The 24886-nt window shown below is 42.6% G+C and overlaps 2 protein-coding genes across 15 annotated transcripts in view; one reads left to right on the forward strand and one right to left on the reverse strand.

Annotated features, from left to right (window-relative positions):
- Window positions 1-24886, forward strand: part of LOC109901251 (zinc finger protein 583-like) — an 880650-nt gene that overhangs the window by 186005 nt on the left and 669759 nt on the right. The window lies entirely within an intron of this gene.
- Window positions 1157-24773, reverse strand: LOC109901185 (zinc finger protein 235-like). 5 transcript variants are annotated; one of them, XR_002256689.2, is made up of 9 exons: window positions 24289-24773; window positions 19310-19440; window positions 16351-19103; window positions 15615-15773; window positions 15154-15410; window positions 11554-11718; window positions 10889-11033; window positions 10627-10748; window positions 1157-2303 (listed from the first exon to the last, which is right to left on the reverse strand). XR_002256689.2 is itself a non-coding variant. In XM_031836555.1 (6 exons), exons 1-6 carry the CDS (start codon window positions 24563-24565, stop codon window positions 9721-9723), a joined length of 1857 nt encoding a protein of 618 aa, XP_031692415.1. In that variant the 5' UTR covers window positions 24566-24773; the 3' UTR covers window positions 7991-9720. The 5 variants fall into 5 exon arrangements, 4 of the variants coding, with proteins under 4 accessions (XP_031692415.1, XP_020352824.2, XP_020352825.2 ...); XM_031836555.1 differs by lacking the exons at window positions 1157-2303; window positions 15154-15410; window positions 15615-15773 and having other exon boundaries at window positions 7991-10748; window positions 10889-10976; window positions 18936-19103; XM_020497235.2 differs by lacking the exons at window positions 1157-2303; window positions 15154-15410; window positions 15615-15773; window positions 24289-24773 and adding an exon at window positions 24174-24281 and having other exon boundaries at window positions 7991-10748; window positions 18936-19103.

Genomic DNA, 24886 nt, shown 5'->3' on the forward strand with positions numbered 1-24886 from the left:
ATCTCCAATCGAAAATCAAATCAAGAGTCGGCTTTCTATTCCGCAACAAAGCCTCCTTCACTCACGCCGCCAAGCTTACCCTAGTAAAACTGACTATCCTACCGATCCTCGACTTCGGCGATGTCATCTACAAAATGGCTTCCAACACTCTACTCAGCAAACTGGATGCAGTCTATCACAGTGCCATCCGTTTCGTCACTAAAGCACCTTATACCACCCACCACTGCGACTTGTATGCTCTAGTCGGCTGGCCCTCGCTACATATTCGTCGCCAGACCCACTGGCTCCAGGTCATCTACAAGTCCATGCTAGGTAAAGCTCCGCCTTATCTCAGCTCACTGGTCACGATGGCAACACCCATCCGTAGCACGCGCTCCAGCAGGTGTATCTCACTGATCATCCCTAAAGCCAACACCTCATTTGGCCGCCTTTCGTTCCAGTACTCTGCTGCCTGTGACTGGAACGAATTGCAAAAATCGCTGAAGTTGGAGACTTTTATCTCCCTCACCAACTTCAAACATCAGCTATCTGAGCAGCTAACCGATCGCTGCAGCTGTACATAGTCTATTGGTAAATAGCCCACCCTTTCTCACCTACCTCATCCCCATACTGTTTTTATTTATTTACTTTTCTGCTCTTTTGCACACCAATATCTCTATCTGTACATGACCATCTGATCATTCATCACTCCAGTGTTAATCTGCAAAATTGTAATTATTTGCCTACCTCATGCCTTTTGCACACATTGTATATAGACTCCCCCTTTGGTTTCTACTGTGTTATTGACTTGTTAATTGTTTACTCCATGTGTAACTCTTTGTTGTCTGCTCACACTGCTATGCTTTATCTTGGCCAGGTCGCAGTTGCAAATGAGAACTTGTTCTCAACTAGCCTACCTGGTTAAATAAAGGTGAAATGAAAAAAAAAGAAAAAAAAATGGAGATGTTGTTTGGTATAATGTGACAAATTATCATACATGGTTGACAGTGATGGCCTATTTTGAAATGAGGTAGCCTATTCCTAATTTAAAAATATAAACAATTGATTGTTTCCAAATTCAGAGGGTTTTTACACAAAATCTCCTATGATTGCTATCTTTCAAGCTGAGAGCAGAATTGTTTAGAAATAACTGTGTGTTAGCAAGAATAGAGTAGAAAATATTAGAATTAATTTATTCCATCTACATCACCTCAGTAAGATAAATATTCAACTCTCGTTGTTCTAGCCTAGGTTTACTGTCGCTCTAAAAAATTATTTACACAACCCTGTTTCAAATGACAAGTTAATAAAGGGTCAATGAGGGTTATGTGGTTAATTACCTTATTACCCTAAGACACTTCACATGATAACTATATGTCAGCTAATGAATAGTGCCCAGACATCCCCTGTGTACATCTCAAACCACACTGCTATCATTTCTCACCTTTGTGGACACTACTATGTCCGGTAAGGTTAGTCAGGAAGGAGAAGCTCTTGTAACATAGTTGGAACGAGAAGGTCCTCTCCTTGTGTTGAACGGTCGGGTGCTCTTTCAAATAGTTTGCTCAAGTGAAGCCACTTGTCTCCGTCCTAATGCTCGGCCTCACACGTTGTGATCCAGTGACTATGTGAGGAGGTAGAAGCAGGAGCCACCACCCTCAGGTGTAGAATTTGAGCTACCTCCTTGACCTCTAGCCATTGTTTGGGTGTTGTTGGGATTGTGTGCTGTGTTATAGGCTAGCCACATCTCGTGGTGAACACCCATCCTGACCCTGTCTGTATTAGTGGGGTAACTATGAGGTAGCTGAGAAAGGTTAGACCCAGGTCCAGGCTTTCTATGAACCCAGTTATCAGGCATTAGACGTGACCCTGAAAGAGAAGACAGACTACCACCAGGGGGGTCTCCCACCAAACTCTGAAGGCTGAAGCCCAGGGTGACCTTCTCTGTTCATCATGGATACTGTGGTGTTTGTATCATAGGAACATGAGGGTCTATCTCTATCAGCCCCAGGCCCTGCTTCATCCCTGCACTGAGACTGTGAAGAGAAGGGTCTGGGCTGCAGACTGGATCCCTGACTGCAGCCTCTGTCTCTCTGATGACCACCAGGACTGTTGTTCAGTCCACCTGTCCACTGGTTGTGTTCTGTGTGGTGGTGGAGTCTCTGTCCCTCTTGGTTTGGTCCTGGTTCCGACTCAGGAAGGAAGAGCAACGGCTCCTGATCCAGGGTTCTGATCCGGGGCCAGGGTTTATGATCATCCACCTCAGAGGTCCAGTCTCTCCCGTCATCAATACCAGATATCAGCAGGTCCTCATGGACTGTAGACTGTAAATACACATTGAACAGAAAAGCATGACAGTTTATATAAGAAACTCTTTGCTGTACACACAAACATGACATGATATTATAAAATGTTAACCACAGTCAAGCCCATCGCTAACACTGTGATTCAAGTACCTAATAATATGGAGCCATTGTAGTTTATTATAAAAAATTCCTTATGTGTTGATTCATGAATGAAGTATAATGTTTTGGTTTGCCTGAGATAAGGGAAACTCAGTCCCTCATATTATTTTCCCCCCCAAATAATGTATTATCAGCACAGATTTGATTTTGTATTTAATTTCAACAAAATGGTCATACTCTAACATAAGGGACTTGATGTGCAGTACTTTTATTTCACAAAATGATATGTGACAAGAAGTATACATTTTCTCACTATGGTAACACTATCTTTTGTAAATCTGGTACACTCACTTTGATAAAATGAATGTTAGAATACACTGGAAACGTTCAACATTAAATTACACACAGCTTCACTACTGCATGTCAAGTAAACATGAACTTCTTAGGGATAGCCCCCCTTTTTAAAATGTTTGCCTAAAATGACATACCAAATCTAACTGCCTGTAGCTCAGGCCCTGAAGAAGCCAGGATATGCATATTCTTGGTACCATTTGAAAGGAAACACTTTGAAGTTTGTGGAAATGTGAATTGAATGTAGGAGAATATAACACAATAGATCTGGTAGAAGAAAATAAAGAAAAAATCCACCATCTTTGAAATGCAACAGAAAGGTCCCTGTTCCAGCCATCACTCTGGTTGTAATTCCGATGGTGTCCACAAGATGGAAGCAGTATGTGCAAACGGATAACTCATACTTCAAGTTAACTACAAGAGATTTAGTGTGAAGTTACCCAGGTACATTTGGGCAAATCGTAAACGAGACATTTGCATTCATATTACATTTTTATGCAAGAATATCATCAAATATCATCAAAAATATCATCAACCAGTTTTCATAACTTCATAACTCTGAATATTCTTATCATTTTTGTCCGAAAGGAAAAGGCATGCTGTCGCAAAAGGTTAGCACCTACATTTTGCAACATACAGGGTTTCTGGATACTCCCGTAAAGCCCAGCTCATTGGCAATCTAGCTAGCTTTATCAATCTAGCTAGCACCCCGATTGGTGCTTATTTGACAAAGATACAGTCAATCAAATGAAGACCGTCATCTGCGAGCCATGAAGGCGTAGCTCTCTGACCAAATTTGGTGTCCTATAGGATATACTATATCCCCCTAATGATATAGTGAAGTCTGGTTACGTTCTAGGTTCTCTGAGGAATACATACGAATGTGATTGGACCGGTTGAAACAACGTTTAGGGTTAGATTTTCACAGATTCCTGTCTTTGCAAATTGAACAAGTGGAAATACAAAATCGATCGTGCATGCTATATGGACCTTTTTAGGATATGAAAAAGGATTTTATCTAACAAAACGACACTTCATGTTATCTCTGGCATCCTTTGGATAATAAATCAGAACAAGATTTCAGAATGTAAGTTCACATTTCACCTTCAGAGGTGAATTTATCAAACCTATCGCGGTGAAAAAAGTGTTTTGTTGTTTGGAGCTCTCCTCAAACAATAGCATGGCATTTTTTCGCAGTAATAGCTACTGTAAATTGGACAGTGCAGTTATATTAACAAGAATTTAAGCTTTCAGCCGATATAAGACACTTATATCGAGTTTTGTTGTTTCTCTAAAATCTGCGATTGTGACGTGACACAAGTAGCAGCATGATTTACAACTGTCCCGTCAACGGGACACTTATCCCTAAGGTTTTTTAAGGCACTATAATTTCCTCATAAAATACCTGCATCAAACAACAGGACAGGGTTGTCACTTTTCATCAGTGAACCATTTATACAGACACCATCACACCAACCACCACCATATCATCTACTCTGCCTCATTATACTATACAGTACCAGTCACAAGTTTGGCCACACCTACTCATTAAAGGGTTTTTCTTAATTTCCTTACATTGTAGAATAATAGTGAAGACATCAAAACTATGAAATAATACATTTGGAATCATGTATCATGTGTTAAACAAATCAAAATATGTTATATTTGAGATTCTTCAAAGTAGCGACCCTTTGCCTTGATGACAGCTTTGCACACAGCATGTCTACTGACTGTAAGAGATACAGAGTGAGAGGATGTTGGATCAATAAATATGATATGAGGACCCTGCTATGGAGCATCTTCTGATTGGGCAATGAGGGATTGCTATGAGTTTCATGCAAACATGCTAGTTGATTTGATTACTTGATACTATTTAATGGTTTGATAATTCAAAGGCATTATCCCACACTTAAATCTGCGTATTCCTTCAAAGCTCAGTTGTCCTGAGTCTGCACAACTCTGCCAGGACCTAGGATCAAGAGAGATGCTCAAGTGTTTTAGTACTATATCTATTGACACAATGATGAAAATAATCATGGCCTCTATACCTTCAAGCTGCATACTGGACCCTATTCCAACTAAACTACTGAAAGAGCTGCTTCCTGTGCTTGGCCCTCCTATGTTGAACATAATAAACGGCTCTCTATCCACCGGATGTGTACCAAACTCACTAAAAGTGGCAGTAATAAAGCCTCTCTTGAAAAAGCCAAACCTTGACCCAGAAAATATAAAAAACTATCGGCCTATATCGAATCTTCCATTCCTCTCAAAAATTTTAGAAAAGGCTGTTGCGCAGCAACTCACTGCCTTCCTGAAGACAAACAATGTATACGAAATGCTTCAGTCTGGTTTTAGACCCCGTCATAGCACTGAGACGGCACTTGTGAAGGTGGTAAATGACATTTTAATGGCATCAGACTGAGGCTCTGCATCGGTCCTCGTGCTCCTAGACCTTAGTGCTGCTTTTGATACCATCGATCACCACATTCTTTTGGAGAGATTGGAAACCCAAATTGGTCTACACGGACAAGTTCTGGCCTGGTTTAGATCTTATCTGTCGGAAAGATATCAGTTTGTCTCTGTGAATGGTTTGTCCTCTGACAAATCAACTGTAAATTTCAGTGTTCCTCAAGGTTCCGTTTTAGGACCACTATTGTTTTCACTATATATTTTACCTCTTGGGGATGTTATTCGAAAACATAATGTTAACTTTCACTTTTGGTGAATCCTCAAAATTGCCCTTGCTAGAAGCATGTGTTTCAGACATAAGGAAGTGGATGGCTGCAAACTTTCTACTTTTAAACTCGGACAAAACAGAGATGCTTGTTCTAGGTCCCAAGAAACAAAGAGATCTTCTGTTGAATCTGACAATTAATCTTAATGGTTGTACAGTCGTCTCAAATAAAACTGTGAAGGACCTCGGCGTTACTCTGGACCCTGATCTCTCTTTTGAAGAACATATCAAGACCATTTCAAGGACAGCTTTTTTTCCATCTACGTAACATTGCAAAAATCAGAAACTATCTGTCCAAAAATGATGCATAAAAATTAATCCATGCTTTTGTCACTTCTAGGTTAGACTACTGCAATGCTCTACTTTCCGGCTACCCGGATAAAGCACTAAATAAACTTCAGTTAGTGCTAAATACGGCTGCTAGAATCCTGACTAGAACCAAAAAATTTGATCATATTACTCCAGTGCTAGCCTCCCTACACTGGCTTCCTGTCAAAGCAAGGGCTGATTTCAAGGTTTTACTGCTAACCTACAAAGCATTACATGGGCTTGCTCCTACCTATCTCTCTGATTTGGTCCTGCCGTACATACCTACACGTACGCTACGGTCACAAGACGCAGGCCTCCTAATTGTCCCTAGAATTTCTAAGCAAACAGCTGGAGGCAGGGCTTTCTCCTATAGAGCTCCATTTTTATGGAACGGTCTGCCTACCCATGTCAGAGACGCAAACTCGGTCTCAACCTTTAAGTCTTTACTAAAGACTCATCTCTTCAGTGGGTCATATGATTGAGTGTAGTCTGGCCCAGGAGTGGGAAGGTGAACGGAAAGGCTCTGGAGCAACGAACCGCCCTTGCTGTCTCTGCCTGGCCGGTTCCCCTCTTTCCACTGGGATTCTCTGCCTCTAACCCTATTACAGGGGCTGAGTGACTGGCTTACTGGGGCTCTCTCATGCCGTCCCTGGAAGGGGTGCGTCACCTGAGTGGGTTGATTCACTGATGTGGTCATCCTGTCTGGGTTGGCGCCCCCCCTAGGGTTGTGCCATGGCGGAGATCTTTGTGGGCTATACTCAGCCTTGTCTCAGGATGGTAGGTTGGTGGTTGAAGATATCCCTCTAGTGGTGTGGGGGCTGTGCTTTGGCAAAGTGGGTGGGGTTATATCCTTCCTGTTTGGCCCTGTCCGGGGGGTGTCCTCGGATGGGGCCACAGTGTCTCCTGACCCCTCCTGTCTCAGCCTCCAGTATTTATGCTGCAGTAGTTTATGTGTCGGGGGGCTAGGGTCAGTTTGTTATATCTGGAGTACTTCTCCAGTCCTATTCGGTGTCCTGTGTGAATCTAAGTGTGCGTTCTCTAATTCTCTCCTTCTCTCTTTCTTTCTCTCTCTCTCTCGGAGGACCTGAGCCCTAGGACCATGGCCCAGGACTACCTGACATGATGACTCCTTGCTGTCCCCAGTCCACCTGGCCGTGCTGCTGCTCCAGTTTCAACTGTTCTGCCTTATTATTATTCGGCCATGCTGGTCATTTATGAACATTTGAACATCTTGGCCATATTCTGTTATAATCTCCACCAGGCACAGCCAGAGGAGGACTGGCCACCCCACATATGCTCTCTCTAATTCTCTCTTTCTTTCTCTCTCTCGGAGGACCTGAGCCCTAGGACCATGCCCCAGGACTACCTGACATGATGACTCCTTGCTGTCCCCAGTCCACCTGACCGTGCTGCTGCTCCAGTTTCAACTGTTCTACCTTATTATTATTCAACCATGCTGGTCATTTATGAACATTTGAACATCTTGGCCATGTTCTGTTATAATCTCCACCCGGCACAGCCAGAAGAGGACTGGCCACCCCACATAGCCTGGTTCCTCTCTAGGTTTCTTCATAGGTTTTGGCCTTTCTAGGGAGTTTTTCCTAGCCACCGTTCTTCTACACCTGCATTGCTTGCTGTTTGGGGTTTTAGGCTGGGTTTCTGTACAGCACTTTGAGATATCAGCTGATGTACGAAGGGCTATATAAAAATAAATTTGATTTTGATTTGACTTAAAAACAAATTAATCAAGACCTGGGCCCGTATCCAGTCTCAGACTAAGAGCGCTGATCTAGGATCCCCACCTGTCTTTACTGTATTGACCTGTATTGGCTCTGACCCAATGCCATTCAGACAGTAGTTCACAGTGGGCTCACCTCAGTGAGACTGTGTGTGGTCCTGTGCTGCTCAGATGGCTACTCTGTGGATTCAGGAGGAGGTGTAGTCTGGTTGTCCTCCATGACCATGGTCCCCTCAGGGTTCCCCAGACCCTCCTCACACCCCTCCCCCTTCACCAGCAGCACGTCTGGACCCTCCTCCTGGAAGAGGAGCGGCAGGTAGTCTAGTGGTTAGAGCGTTGGGCCACTAACCGAAAGGTTGCAAGTTTGAATCCCCAAGCTGACTAGAAAACAATCTGTCGTTCTGTCCCTGAACAAGGCAGTTAACCCACTGTTCCTAGGCAATCATTGAAAATAAGACTTTGTTCCTAACTGACATGTCTAGTTAAATAAAGGTAATAATAATTATTTTTTTAAATAGCCAGGTGATACAGCTTACAGACATAGGTACGTACACACAGACAACAACTTTTCTAACATGTAGTATTTACCCATCCCCACTACGTTTGAGTCCTATGCTGTAATTACAGAATTACTTAATTGTTGTTAAACCCATCATGGTGGACATAAATATGTTGTGGGTAAATTTGAGTCCGCTATGATAAGTTAAGTCATCATCAGACAAACCCGACTAAAATATTTCGAAGTGTACATGTAACCACAGCTACCTTGAAATGTTGCAGATGAAGCCATTCTAGAGGTACCTGTTGTATGGTGAAGGAGTTTTACACGTTGTCAAGGAGGGCAGTCATGAGTGTTGCAGAGTATCCCTGGTTCAAGCCCAGTATGGGGCAGTCAAACAGTGGAGGAAGCTAAGCTGTTAGCAGCATATGGACTCCCTTTACATAGAGTAGTTGTTTGTTAGTGTGGGTATGTGTAGGTATATTTAGTAAGTGTATATTGGTTATAAAGCGCTGTTGTGTGTATGCAGAATAGGGTGAAAGATGTGATGTACACAGTGTACAAAACATTATGAACACCTTCAGAATATTGAGTTGCACCCCTTTTGCCCTCAGGACAGCCTCAATTCATCGGGACATGGACTCTACAAGGCATCGGAAGTGTTCCACAGGGATGTTGGCCCATGTTGACTCAAACAGTTGTTAGGAAGGCACCTACTACTAGTGATGCTGCGTTTGATACCAGAGCTCCGAGGCATGCGTTGAAATCTCTAAGCAGTTTACTTCGAAGCAGTGTGCCGATGCTTGTATAATTTTATCAGAAGCACGTGATCAATGACGTCCGAAACTTTGTTTTGTCGATTAGCCACCTGATTGGTTTGGTATTGGTTTCTGTAGAAGACAAAAAGGCTATCATGCTACAGCGTGTGTGACGTCATCTATAATAATTTGGCTGTTCTAATTTCTTTTGATCAGCAGGTGCCACTAGTGTACAGTGTTGATCAAAGCCTCAAGTAATGAACCGATTTTGAACATAATTGGCTGGAAATACTCAGTGCTTCAAAAACCTGTTTTCCCATCACTATCTACTACCATACCCCGTTCAAACACACTTAGATATTTTGTCTTGCACATTCACCCTCTGAATGGCACACATACACAATCCATGTCTAAATTTTTTCAAGGCTTAAAAATTCTTTAATCTGTCTCTTCATCTATAGAGATTGAAGTGGATTTAACAGGTGAAATCAATAAGGGATCATATCTTACACATGGTCAGTCTGTCATGGAAATAGATGTTCCTAATGTTTTGTACACTGTCTATTAAGGGATGAAAGTCAGACTGAAAAGTTCCATTTTGCATTAAACATAAACAAGTTTAAAATACACCATATAAAAATAACACATACGTCTCAACTAAAACTCTGCATGAACTTGAGAAACTGCATTCAGTTTCTCATTAAAAGTGTATTGGGTGGGGCGGATAGTTGATTGGATGTAATGAAAATAATACAGCCTACACAACAATGTAACAGATGTTTTATGTCTGAATGCAATAATCAACAATGAAATCTGTTACTGTCGTTACTGTCGTTATTCCAAATGCATCTGTGTGTCTTTTCTGCTGACAACAATAAATTAATGTCTTTATTGCACGGTTTGATCAAAACATCAGAAGCTATCCAGAAGAATGATTACTTTCTATGTTATAGAGTGGAATGATTTTTCTGCTGGTGTATCCTGAGGTAGCTCCTCTCTGAGAATCTCCTCCTGCAGTGCGTTTTGGTAAGTGGCCTCTCTCCCGTGTGGACCTTCAGGTGATTCTTCAGCTGGTTCTGGCGGGTGAACTTCTTCTCACACTGGGGGCAGCTGAAGGGTCTCTCCCCTGTGTGGACCCTCTGGTGCCTCTTCAGGTCACCAGCCTGGGCAAAGCACATGTGACACTGGGTACAGCTGAAGGGTTTCACCCCTGTGTGGACCATCTGGTGCCTCTTCAGGCTGGATGAGTGTGAGAAACTGGCCCGGCACAGATGGCAGCTGAATGGTTTCTCCCCCGTGTGTATTCTCTGGTGGACCTCCACCTGTTTGGGGAAACTGAAGGCTTTCCCACAGAATGAACACGGGAAGCGCTTCTCTTTGCCAACAGATCTGATGATAGCGTTACTACTACTGTCATTTGTCAATGGGCTTGTGTAGACATTTAGTGCACAAGCATTGTCTGAGGTCTGGTTTAACAGGAGGAGAGTGTGAGAAGGATGAAGGTCAGGGAGTGTCTGTGTTGTCGCAGGGTCCATGTTCCAGTTGATAGATCCTATAGAAGGCAGGCTGAAGGCAGCATCTGTTAGGGGGTTAACCTGAGGTGCCATCAGTCTCTCTGAATCACAACTATAGGAGCAGGAAGGAGCATCGCTAGCTGAGTCTTTGTCTGTTCTCTCCAGCTGAATACAGACACCTCCCTGCAGACCTAATCTACACCTCGCCCTGGTCTCAGCCAGTCTGTTGTCATGGAGACTAAATTCAGATGTTGTTTTGTGTTCCACTGTCTGTTTCTGGTTGTGGTTAACAGGGTTGTTCGCCAGCCCAGAGTATAGGACGCTGTCCCATCCACTGACCTCTACTATGTTGTCTCTGGCCCTGGCCTGCTCAGTGATGTTGTCCCCTGGGATCTTGGCTGCACCAGTCTTTGAATCCAAGATGGCCGCCCAGTGTCCTTTGTTAGCCTCTAGCCAACCACCTGCGGGAAGAGGTTACACTTCAGAAACATGTCAGAGAAATCTACATATGGAGTTTAATGGAAAAAATAATAGCCAGGCGTATCACTATTCCCATTGAAGATCTATTACTGTATGTAGGTTATATGTATTTCTCCCTTACCTTGCTCCCCCATCTTTAGTCCACTCAGCAGATCAATGCTATCTGGCCCGTCTTCTATTGTCTCCTTTTTGACCAGCAGCAGATCAGGCTTCCCATTGGATACAGAGTGAGAGGATGTTGGATCAAGAAATCTTATATGAGCACCCTATGATTGGACAATGAGGGATTGCTTTGAGTATTATGCAAACGTGTTAGTCGATTTGATTACTTGACACTTTACTGGTTTTATCATTCAAAAGGCATGGTCCGACATGGTCCAACACAAAATTAATGAACATCTGGGCCTGTATCATAGTAAGAGTGCTGATCTAGGATCAGGTCCCCACCTGCCTACATAGTCTTTAAAAGGTGAAACTGATCAGCACTCCTACACTAAGATACTTTGTGGATATAGGCTCTGACATTTTTTATTTAACCTTTATTTAACTAGACAAGTCAGTTAAGAACAAATTCTTATTTACAATGATGGCCTACCCCGGCCAAACCCGGACAACACTGGGCCAATTGTGCGCCGCCCTATGGGACCCAATCACAGCCAGATGTGATGCAGCCTGGATTCGAACCCGGAACTGCAGTGACGACTCTTGTACTGAGATGCAGTCTTAGACCACCACGCCACTCGGGAGACCTAATACCATTCAGACAGTAGTTCACAGTGGGCTCACCTCAGTGAGACACTGTGTGGTCCTGTGCTGCTTAGTTGGTTCCTCTGTGGGTTCAGGAGGAGGTGTAGTCTGGTTGTCCTCCATGACCATGATCCCCTCAGGGTTCCCCAGATCCTCCTCATAACCCTCCTCCTTCACCAGCAGTACCTCTGGACCCTCCTCATCCTGGAAGAGACAAGTGATACAGATTACACAGACATAAACACCCTCAGGTACGTACACACAAATAACATACTTTCAACATGGAGTGTTTACCCATCCCCACTACATTTGAGTCCTGTACTGTAGTTACAGAATGACTTCATTGTTGTTAAACCCATGGTGGACATAAATATGATGTGGGTAAATATGAGTCAGCTATGATAAGTCAAGTCATCATCAGACAAACCTGACTAAACTATTTTGACGTGTACAGTAGGTGTTTGTTAGTGTGTGGGTATATTTAGGAAGTGTATATTAGTTACAAAGCGCTGTTGGGTGTATGTAGAACAGGGTGAGATCAGATGTGATGTATACTAAAGAGAGTCTCAATGAAAGTCTTAGAATGAAACGTCCAATTGTTTCATTAAAACAAATACACCATATGAATTTTTTTATCGTCATGAACCGCATTAATTCTCTCATTAAGTGTTTTGGGAAAATAATTCAGTAGTTGAACGGAAATAATGAAGTAGGTATTTGTGAAAATTGTGTGTGACTTGCTTTATCATAATCAGTCCCATTGACCCCAAAACACATTCTGAGTGTTACACAGTGCTGAAAAGGGAGAATGTTAGCTTTCTAATGAGACCATCATGGCCAACTCTACTCCAAATTACATGAAAATGACAGGCCATTGCATGCAGAGTATCACCAAGTCCATGTTGGAAAAAAACGCAGTCAAAGTTTGCAGTTACTTTTAAAAGACATTTATTAAAATAATGAATAACTATTTACTTAATACAAACAATACATGAAATCCATTGACATGAGTGCCCATGTTCTTTTTCTCTTATGCTCACACACACATTATTTAAATTACATCTTGCTCCAACTATACAGATATAGTGTCTGTCTACATTGTCGTTGTGCATCCATGTGTGTGCGTATGTGCACACAATTGTACACAAACTTCATATACAAAGGTATCTGGACACCCCTTCAAATGAATGGATTTGGCTATTTCAGCCACACCCATTACTGACAGGTGTATAAAAGAGCACACAGCCATGCAATCTCCATAGACAAATATTGGCAGTAGAATGGCCTTACTGAAGAGCTCAGTGACTTTCAATACGGCACAGTCATAGGATGCCACACTTCCAACAAGTCAGTTCGTCAAATTTCTGCCCTGCTAGAGCTTCCCCGGTCAACTGTAAGTGCTGTTATTGTGAAGTGGAAACGTCTAGGAGCAACAGTGGCTCACCCGCAAAGTTGTAGGCCACACAAGCTCAAAGAACGAGAAGCTCAAAATCGTCTGTCCTTAGTTACAGAACTCACTACTGAGTTCCAAACTGCCTCTGGAAGCAACATCAGCACAATAACTGTTCGTTGGGAGCTTCATGAAATGGGTTTCCATGGCCGAGCAGCCGCACACAAGCCTAAGATCACCATGCGCAACTCCAAGCGTCGGCTGGAGTGGTGTAATGTGCGGCGCCATTGGACTCTGGAGCAGTGGAAACACTTCACCATCTGGCAGTCCGACGGACAAATCTGGGTTTGGCGGACACCAGGAGAATGCTACCTGCTCCAATGCATTAGTGCCAACTGTAAAGTTTGGTGGAGGAGGAATAATGGTCTGGGGCTGTATTTCATGGTTTGGGCTAGGCCCCTTAGTTCCAGTGAAGGGAAATCTTAACGCTGCAGCATTCAATGACATTCTACATGATTCTGTGCTTCCAAATTTGTGGCAACAGTTCGGGGAATAACCTTTCCTGTTTCAGCATGACAATGCCCCCGTGCACAAAGCGAGGTCCATACAGAAATGTTTTTTTGAGATTGGTGTGGAAGAACTTGACTGGCTTGCACAGAGCCCTGACCTCAACCCCATCAAAACACCTTTGGGAAGAATTAAAACGACAACTGCGAGCCAGGCCTAATCGTTTAACATCGGTGCCTGACCTCACTAATGCTTGTGGCTGAATGGAAGCAAGTCCCCGCAGCAATGTTCCAATATCTAGTGTAGTGGTCACCAACCTTTGAGTCAAGATCATTTTCACAGTCAAAAAGCAAGCTGAGATCTACTGCTCAGATTTTTTTCTACATTAGCCTCACACAGTTTTGTAGGAATGAGGTTTGGGCAGTAGGCCTAATACATTATTACAGCATATTGGCTATATGATTGGCCTGCCAATATTGTTAATCAGACCATATTATATTTCAAAATAGATCAGTTGGTTTAGCACTTGTGAGGCATGAATTTAAATAATTAGTCTTTTTTATTTTACTGGACTGATGGTACCTGCATCTGATGGTCAACGAGGTCAAATCACGACATCAGTGATCTTCAGGTCGAAAAGTCGGGGGGCTCTAGAAAGATGCCCGAGTTTCCGAGTTGGAATTCCGAGTTGGATGACCAGAGAGAGAGGACACCGTCTTCCACCTGATGGCGAAACTCGAGTTGCATCGCATCTGCCTCATGCACAAATTCATGTTGTTCCTATGACCAGAGAAAGTTAAATATTCCTTAATACTAAAATCAACACGACGAGCTGATAATAAATATAATAAAATGCAGGGCTATCGATACTTGGCTACTCATTCATTGCAGCTGCAGCCCGAGCAGAAGTACGGAGAAGCATGTTGAATAAAAACAGTGCCAGTGCTGAATATAAACTTAAACTCACTCATAAAAAAATGCAGCTCTTTGCTGTATTCGGTGACAGTCTCTCTGTGGTCATGGTTTTAAAAAGTATTAAATCTTACGTAGGTTAGGAGCTTATTACACTTGGCTGTGGCCAAGGTCATGGAAGCTCTGTAGCCACGGTGATTTGAGCTATCTGATTGAGCAGCGCAGTAGGTCCACCCGATTTTGTCACAGATTTGCCGGTCAGCCGGGTAGACGGAGTTTGTCTCGTGGGAACACTTTGTTTACCCGGAGCAGGACTTTTGAATCAAGTGCACCTACCGGCAACAGCTCAACATGAATTTTAAAAAAGGAGAGCAAGCCTTTATCATTCGTTGGCTTTTCTACAGAAATATATGGTGATCGACTAGGAATGCCTTGAAGATCGACCGGTTGGCGAACACTGATCTAGTGGAAAGCCTTCCCAGAAGAGTGGAGGCTTTTATAGCAGCAAAAGGGGGGTACCAACTCCACACTAATGCCCATGGTTTTGGAATGAGATGTTCGACAAGCAGGTGTCCACATACTTTTGTTCATGTAGTATACAAGCAACAGAATGAGCTAAAATTGGTCAAAGTAAGCTCTGGTCTCTAAGCAACAACTAAAATGAGAAATGTTAAAGAAAATCTGACAACATACACACGTCACCAGAGAGTAAGGTCTGACAGTCTCTTTGGATCCGGTTCATGTGGGCTTTGGTTAGAGTCTTTGCCGCTGGCTTGAGCTGACAAACATTTGGTACAAACATAAGTATCAAGATTTAGGAAAACACTCACCATGAACACGCATTAACGTTTTTGTAACACACACAGGACTTGGTCTCAAATGTCAGAAGCACCAGGATGTCTGCCCTCTTAAATCCAGGGCTCTGTCCTGGGAGAGGCATCGCATGGACATCGGCAAAGTTGTTGACCTAGTGGACTATTCGCCGAGTGTCCTCGTAGGACAGCACCTGTTTTCTGGCGAGACCACCACACCTCTTCTTCCTTGGAGCCTCACCATGTTCCTTGTAGAACTTTATCACTGCAGTCAGCTTTTTGTAGAAATTATGAAATCAGAAAATAATTATTTTTAAACATGCCTTTATGTGCTGAAAGGTACAATGTATTCTCCGCTGTTTTATTTCTATTCATGATACAGCCTACCACAATTTTTCTTAAATACCTCATGGAACTTAATATTGTTGCCCCAATAAGAACAGAAAACATTAAGTTGTATTACTCTAATGAAAACCTACACGTGTCGGAACTTGAAGGTTTCTCTGCAGATTTTCTGGCTATCAAAGAAATATGTCCTCTGATGTTTCCTTTTTGTTAGTTCCTGTTCGAGGTGACCGTTTCCTTGCAGAGGTTCATGGAACCAGAGATCTCGCCAATGAGCACTAGATGTTTTTAATCTGAAAAATAAGACAACAATATAATTCTTTAACATTCAGTCATCGTCGTCATCTATTCTAGACAATACATTTTAAAGTAATATAAACATGTCCAATAAAACACACAAACTACGCAACCTTCACATCTTGAAATGCATGTGTGAATCACACACACTTTTACTAGTAGTGTAAATGGGTCAGGTTTGATATAAAGAAATGTCATAACTTTGTAGATGGCCATTTCATGCATTTATGTAACCTGTCTTTAGGACAAATATCAACACCACACACAGGTCCCATAAGTTACTGCAAATGCTTTATGGGTTACACACTCTCTCTCTCGCCCACAACACACACAGGTCCCATAAGTTACTATCTAGATATGTAGGTTGCATGGGCAACACATCCCCCACTTCAGCTCTCCCTTCCAAGCCACACATTCACTCACTCTCACACAGTTGGACTTAATACACTAACAGTTAGCTAGTCAGTCTACGTGTGCCTCATCACACCCAGACACTGACAGATACAGAAAACACGCACACATTACACACTCAGTCATATAAACTTGACTAATAGTTGAATGGCAAGCACTTACCATTGTTGAGTTAGCCAATTCATCTGGTCACGTCTCTTGACCATCTCCTCAGGGGTAAAAAATAAAATATCACGGCTTCCCTTTATTGAACTCACAAGCCTTTTCAATTTCTTGCCCAGCACCATATTTCCCCTCAACCGACTGAAGCACCTTAATTGACGGATCCACCATTAATGGGTTGCCTCCTCAAGGTGCTCGGACTCGACTTCAGTGAGCTTGTCAGAGTCGCTTATGACGTTGCTCTGTGGCGCAGGGTCAAAAGGTAGTCGGCAATAAGTTGATGCCACTGATCGTCTGAACCAGCCCCCAGCACAACATTACTTTCTTTTTTTTTAATCAAGCGATTTCTCTCTCCCGGGAATCCATCAACGCAGTAGAAAGCTACGCTAGCTAGCTACGGTGTAGGCAGTAGTGACAGTGTAACTATGTATGATGGGTTTTGAAGTGCAAGAGAGTGTAGCCTGAGGTACACTTTCTTTTCCCGAGGATGATACAATACAGTAGCTTTGATTGGGAAAACAGGAAAATCATTCGATTGAATAGCCTATTGTAGCTTGATTCAAAATATATAGCGAGCTAACTATTTTGTAATTCATTCATGATTTCGGAATAGAGGAGGGTTTTGATAGTGCAGATAAACTAGTGCCGCGAAAGCCTGGTGTGTTACAAGCTAGCATCCACCAAACGGATGGGAAAGTGCTACGTTTCATCCAACATTTATACGACTAAAACTATATGTATACTGAATTTGGCAATAATACATACAGATAATGAAAGCAAAGACATTGTTTTGTTAAAACCAATTGAAACCCCCAAATAGCAAAAAGTCTACATTTTGACAAAAACACAATTTATATGCAAATTAGTCATTGCGACTACCGACTGATTATGATAGAGCGCGCCACATATAGCCTACACCAGGGATGGGCAACTGACAGCGCCCCTTTTGTTTGTGGATTAACCCCGTCTCTTCAACCCATGGCAAAATGTGTAGAACTGCAGGAAATTAACTCTAAAACAAAAAAAATGTTCTTTGCTGTCAATAAGGGGGCTGCTAAAATGCTTTACTTGCTAAATGTAGCTTAGGGCCCCCAAAAGGCTAGAGCCAGCTCTGACTGAGTTCTGATATTTTGTGGCCCCCACCCCCATCAAAGTTGCCCATCCCTGGCCTGCACAGTACAAACACAATATGTAATAACCTTTTTAGGCACAAACATACACATACATATACATATATATATAGATATATATAGATACATATATATATAGATATATATAGATATATATATATATATATATATATATAGATATAATCATGTCTGGATGCAGTATTCTACCCAGAAATATTCAATACTGAAATATGTTACTCTCATTATTCCAAATGCATTTGTGAGTATTTTTCTGCTGACAACAATGAAAATGTTTCTTAAATCTTTATATTTAATACATCTAAAAATCTGAAGCTATTGCGTGGAATGTTTTTTCTGCTGGTGTATCCTGAGATAGCTCATCTCTGAGAATGTCTTCCCGCAGTGCGTACAGGCAAATGGCCTCTCTCCTGTGTGGACCTTCATGTGCATCTTTAGCTGATGCTGGCGGGTGAATCTCTTCTCACACTGGGGGCAACTGTAGGGTCTCTCACCCGTGTGGACCCAATGGTGCCTCTTCAGGTCACCAGCTTGGGCGAAGTGCATGTGACACTGGGTACAGCTGAAGGGTTTCACCCCTGTGTGAACCCTCTGGTGCCTCTTCAGAGTGCCAGCCTGGGCAAAGCGCATGTGACACTGGGTACAGCTGAAGGGTTTCACCCCTGTGTGGATCCTCTGGTGAACCTCCACCTTCTGGAGGCAGCTGAAGCCTTTGTTACAGAACATGCAGAGGAACCGTTTCTCTTTACCATTGCCTGATGTGGCTCCCCCTCCCTGAGTCTGGGCTCTAGCCCTGTCTTTTGAGTTCAATACCTGATCGAAAAGGACATGGCTGTGTAAATCGGAAGGCCCCATCAATGTGGACACTGGGTCACAATCCCTGAACGTGTGTAACGGGGAGTGGGTCGTGACATTTAGATTTGTCTCTAAGCTTTCCCTGTAATCTAAGACATCTCTGCCCTGTGAGTTTCCGTCTCCTAGGTGACTATTTGCATTCCATGTGGGAGGAACGTCATCCTCCACTTTCACAGTCACCTCATCTACGACCAGACTCTCCCCTTTCTTATCTAGGCACCCTTCAGAGTATACACTACTACTGTACCGGTTCCAGTCCCCTCTAGACAGATCAGTTTGTGTCTCTAAACCCAAGGATATGTTGCCAGGGCCCATCTCTGTAGCGTAAGAACAAGATGAATCATCACCGCCAGTGTCTAAAGCGTTACCATCACCATCCCCACGGGAATTAAACGTTCTCTGGCTCTGGTGAAATACTGGTAAGTACTTTGAGCCGGGAGCAGGAAGACAGCCCAGTCTCCTCGGCCCCAGTCTCTTTGGGTCTGATCTGTGATCAGATCCTGTTTGTAAGAGACTGTGTGTTACAGTTAAAGTCTTGGTGTCTGTCTCTGACTTGAGGACGGTGTTTGGCATTCCACTGACCTCCGTGATGCTGCGACGGGTCCTTGGTTGTGCTTGGGCGGTGGTGGGGTCCTCTCTGTCTACAGATGGCGTGTCAGCCGTTCCAGTCTGGATGTCTCTGCTGTGCCGTGGGTCCTCCTCTCCTTCAGACCTCTCTAGCTTGACACCAGGACCTTCAGCCTCTGCAGACTGACACAAGAAGAGAGGACGTTATTACCGGTACATTAGTTGAATTGGATAACAATGTGAAGTCTCCCAAAGCTCACCTATAGCAGATAAATGAGGATATACTGTACATGTAAGCAAGTGAATAGCTGAGGGGAGCGTTCTGAAATAAATGGGCCACATTTGATTTACAAAGTACCACATTTTTTATGCAACACTATTCCACTAACTTCTATCACAATAACGTGTTGGGTTGAGGTTCCACTCCCCTCATCAACAGTGATTGGTTGGTCATCTCTCCATTCATTGTGTCCCGCTGGCTTCATAAAGGTCCTGTAGCCTCCAGTGAGATGTCCTTCACCTGAGAGAGTGATTGGGGGAAAAGCAGTGGTTAGGTTAGCTACTGTCAATGCTCAACATCAGTGGTTGACCAGAGCTGAGAACCGGCACATCAAATTTTCTACTGCTTGAACTCCTGTTCCTCTTATAGAATATTAGCTCAAAAGTATTGTGGAAATCCTGCACACACACACACATACAAATATATATATATAATAATAAACAGTACCTGCACCCAAAATGAGTACTGGTACCTATTTAAGTCAAGCACTGTCAACAGTATATTATACACTATTGACACTGTCTACAATTAGCAAGGATGTAAGGTAACACTTCTCATAACTTCTTGATATACTATTTATTGATTTCTATATTATGTTCCATGTATCATTGTTTTCATTTAGTAAATAACAGAAAATGCAGTAAATCAAGAATCGGGTTAGAATATATTGTTTCTTTGTGCAAGAGAGTTAGTCTTCGTACCAGTTGTTTTAGCTAACATTACACTCCTTGTCACATCTATGGAGCACAATGAGTGGAATTAAGTAGCTGAACAGAGACAGCAACCAGGCTACAAGATAGCTAGCTAGCTAAGTAAGTAATCTAATCAGTTAAGTTACTGCATACGCATACTGCTCCGTGGTTGCCATGGCGCTGTGAGGTATACTCAAAGTCGATATTCAACTAATAAGGAATTCCCCTTTACCACGCACACAAATTTGAGAAAACAAACATTCTTTCCCATTTACCTTTACTGTAAAAGAGACAACTTCGTAGTCGATTTTTGTGTATACAGAAATAACAACAAATGCCGAAAAGCTACGGTGTTGTTCAATGCACATGTAAACAGGTCAAAAATCCTGAAATACGGATCGCCACTTAGGAAAAGAGCCTGCGGCTTCAGACTATTCGGCTTGGGAAATGTGGGGACCCGGTGTTCAAGTAGGTTACACGTAGTAGCTATGTGTGTGGAAAACATTTCATCACATGTAAGACATTTAGCTTGTTTAGAATAGTCCATTTGTAACTACACTCACTACTTGTAGCTGTATAATACATTTTTGTGTTGTTGATCTTGGCTAGCTTAATGTTCCGGTCGGTAACTAGCTAGCACTCACTCCACTCACGTGGCTGCAAGCGACGTCATGAAAAGTGTCATGAGGAAAGCCCTACAACATTACTAGTGAGAACCCTCTGAAGCAGGCAATGTCAAAAATGTAATTGTAATTTACTAAAACAGCAGACAAGAAAATTGTGTTTGAAAAGGGTCAGGTTTTTGCTGTGAGTCAATGGGGTAACCTACAAGCATTCACACCCCTTGCCTTTTTTCACATTGTGTTACAGCCTCTATTTAAAATGGATAAAATTGAGGTTTTTTTTGGACACTGGCCTATAATTTTTTGGACACTGTCCCATAATGTTTTATGTTTGTCATTAAAAAATAAATAATAATACTTCAAATTAAAAGCTGAAATGTCTTGAGTCAATGTATTCAACCCCTTTTTATGGCAAGCCTAAATAAGTTCAGGAGTAAAGATTTGCTTAACAAGTCACAATGAGTTGCAAGGACTCACTTTGTGTGCCATAATAGTATTTAACATGATTTTTGAATGACTACCTCATCTTTGTACCCATAAAAGTATCTGTAAGGCCGAGCAGTGAATTTCAAACACCGATTCAACCACAAGGACCAGGGAGGTTTTCCAATGCCTCGCTAAGAGCACCTATTGGCAGATAAGTAAAACATTTAGAAAGCAGACATTGAATATCTCTCTTGCTCAGTTGTGCACCAGGGCCTCCCACTCCTCTTTCTATTCTGGTTAGAGCCAGTTTGCGCTATTCTGTGAAGGGAGTAGTACACAGTGTTTTACAAGATCTTCAGTTTCTTGGCAATTTCTCGCATGGAATAGCCTTCATTTCTCAGAACAAGAATAGACTGACGAGTTTCAGAATAAAATTATTTGTTTCTGGACATTTTGAGCCTGTAATCGAACCCACATGCTTATGCTCCAGATACACAACTAGTCTAAAGATGGCCAGTTTTATTGCTTCTTTAATCAGAACAACAGTTGTCAGCTGTGCTAACATAATAGCTAAAGGGTTTTCTAATGGTCAATTAGCCTTTTTAAATGATCAACTTGGATTAGCTAACACAACGTGCTATTGGAAAATAGGAGTGATGGTTGCTGATAATGGGCCTCTGTACACCTATGTAGATATTCCATAAAAAATCAGCCGTTTCCAGTTACAATAGTCATTTACAACATTAACAATGTCTACATTGTATTTCTGATCAATTTGATGTTATTTTAATGGACAAAAATTGTGCTTTTCTTTCAAAAACAAGGACATTTCTAAGTGACCCCAAACTTTAACTGTAGTGTACCTAGAAAGACCCACAGCTGTAAACGTGACCAAAGGTGACTCATAGGTGTGAATACTTATGTAAATTTGAAATGTCTATTTCATTATCAATAAATTAGCAAAACATTTCAAACAACATGTTTTCACTTTATCATTACTGGGTATTGTGTGTAGATGTTTGAGAGTAATTAAAACCAATTTTGAATCCACAACAAATTGTGGAATAAGTCAAAGGGTTTGAATACTTTTTGAAGGCACTGTAGGTAACCATTCCAACTGAGACCATACTAGGCAGAGATCTCTGTAAATATTGTATTGTTTGTGTTTTTTTATTGCATTTTTTTCATCAACTTTTGGTTTTGATAATGTGTTGATAAATGAACTGAAATATCTGGTGGTAACCCACGGAATTGCAGAACTGATTATGGCAAGTCAGTTTATATTTGACTTGGCTAGCTAGCTCGTTGATATGATTTCAATGATGCAGTAACACCAGATCAACAGCATCGCTTTTTGCCCCCCTGCCCCAATTCCTAGCTGTGTGAGGGGATGCAGAGGCTCCCTTTTGTAGTGGGTGTGGTGGTCTTACTGTCGCTTTTACAGTCACCGAACCATCACCCAGGTGGGTGCTACATTTCAGTGGTGGATGATCCAGCCTACCTACTAAGGAGGAGCTGTGACAATTGAAGACGAGGTGCAAGATGAAGAGCTCCGTGGCCTGTCTGTCAATGTCTCTACCTCGCTGCCCAGCCTGGCTGTACTACCTACAGTACAGTAAATTCAGAAAGTATTCAGACCCCATGACTTTTTCCACATTCTGTTACTTTACAGACATTCTAAAATTGATTAAATTGTTTTTTTCCACGTCAATCTACACACAATACCCCATAATGGCAAAGCAAAAATAGTTTTAGGGAAATTTTAGCAAATATATTCAAAATAAATAACTGAAATATTACAACATAAGTATTCAGACCCTTTACTCAGTACTTTGAAGCACATTTGGCAGTGATTAGAGCCTTGGGTCTTCTTGGGTATGACGCTACAACCTTGGCACACCTGTATTTGGGGAGTTTCTCCCATTCTTCTCCGCAGATCCTCAAGATCTGTCAGGTTGGATGCAGAGCATCACTGCACAGCTATTTTCAGGTCTCTCCAGAGTTATTCGATCGGGTTTAAATCCGGGCTCTGGCTGGGCCACTCAAGGACATTCAGACTTGTCCCAAAGCAACTCCTGCGTTGTCTTGGCGTGTTTAGGGTGAGTGTCTTGAGTGTTTAGGGTCGTTGTCCTGTTGGAAGGTGAACCTTCGCCCCAGTCTGAGGTCCTGAACGCTCTGTAGCAGGTTTTCATCAAGGATCTCTCTGTACTTTACTCTGTTCATCTTTCCCTCGATCCTGACGAGTCTCCTAGTCCCTGCCGCTGAAAAACATCCCCACTGCATGATGCTGCCACCACCACGCTTCACCGTAGGGAGGGTGCCAGGTTTCCTTCAGAAGTGACGCTTCGCATTCAGGCCAAAGAGTTCAATCTTGTTTTCATCAGACCAGAGAATCTTGTTTCTCATGATCTGAGAGACTTTAGGTGCCTTTTGGAAAACACCAAGCGGGCTGTCATGTGCCGTTACTGAGGAGTGGCTTCCGTCTGGCCACTCTACCATAAAGGCCTGATTGGTGGAGTGCTGCAGAGATGGTTGTCCTTCAGGGAGGTTCTCCCATCTCCACAGAGGAACTCTGGAACTTTGTCAGAGTGACTATTGTGTTCTTGGTCACCTCCCTGACCAAGGCCTTTCTTCCCAGATTGCTCAGTTTGGCCAGGTGATGAGCTCTAGGAAGAGTCTTGGTGGTTCCAAACTTCTTCCATTTAAGAATGATGGAGGCCACTGTGTTCCTGGGACCTTCAACGCTGCAGAATTATTTTGGGCACCCTTCCTCAGATCTGTGTCGCTACACAATCCTGTCTTGGGGCTCTACGGACAATTTCTTCGACCTCATGGCTTCGTTTTTGCTCTGACATGCACTGTCAAATGTGGTACCTTATATACAAGTGTGTGCCTTTACAAATCCATTGAATTTACCAAAGGTAGACTCCAATCAAATTGTAGAAACATCTCAAGGATGACCATTGGAAACAGGAAACACCTGAGCTCAATGTCGAGTCTCATAGCAAACGGTCTGAATACTTATGTAAATAAGGTATCTGTTTTTTTTTTACACATGAGCAAAAAATCTGAAAAACCTGTTTTCACTTTGTCCTATAATCAAAGCTGTGGAAGACCATCGCCCAAGAACTGCCAGATCCCTACATTTGTTTTGTTCAATTGTTTTTAGTTTTTAAAGCGACTGTGCGATTCTACTTGTAATTAAAAGCGCTATATACAGATATATACAGACCTAATTCTGGGTAACACATCTGAACATATGTGCAGTGGTGAACGGGTTGACAGGCACTAACGTTACGCTATGAACGGTTTAAGGCCGTGCATCCTCGACCGTCGTCTAAAAGTACCTCTTGCCATTCCTCTGTATCGGTCGAGGATCTTGACACTACTGGGACGACTGGCGAGGACGCGCTCTCGGGCTGTCCTTTCTGCGCGCTCCCGTGCCACCTTCGATTCCAGCAGTTTTCTCCGTAATGCTCTGTTTTCTTTCTGGCTTTGAGTTATTTCCAAACGAAACACTGCATAGTCGTCATCTACGAGTTTACAGATCTCTGCCACGGCTGCATTCGCTAGAACCTCCATGATGGAGGCTATTTGAGTGTGAAAAATCATACAGTTAGCCATTGTTGGCTAACTTGAGCAGCTAGCTAGTTAGCTATCAAACAAATCCTGTCTCCAACTCGAACTAAACACAACATGGGATGTGCAGTTAAATTAATCATATTTTGAGTTCCAGGACGTTAAAACGTCTAAATAAAAACGCTAACGTGAAAGTTGTTCTTCTCTTCCGTTTACTTGTCCGTTTCCTTCAGACAACACGCTGTATTGCGTATTATTGCCATTCTCTGGCCGGAGTGTGAAACACACAGTTAAATATCTAATAGCCTCACACCCATTGGTGCAGGCCCGGTGGACTAGATAAGTCAATATACACTATATATACAA

This window comes from Oncorhynchus kisutch, linkage group LG12, assembly GCF_002021735.2.
Source record: "Oncorhynchus kisutch isolate 150728-3 linkage group LG12, Okis_V2, whole genome shotgun sequence".
Taxonomy (NCBI): domain Eukaryota; kingdom Metazoa; phylum Chordata; class Actinopteri; order Salmoniformes; family Salmonidae; genus Oncorhynchus; species Oncorhynchus kisutch.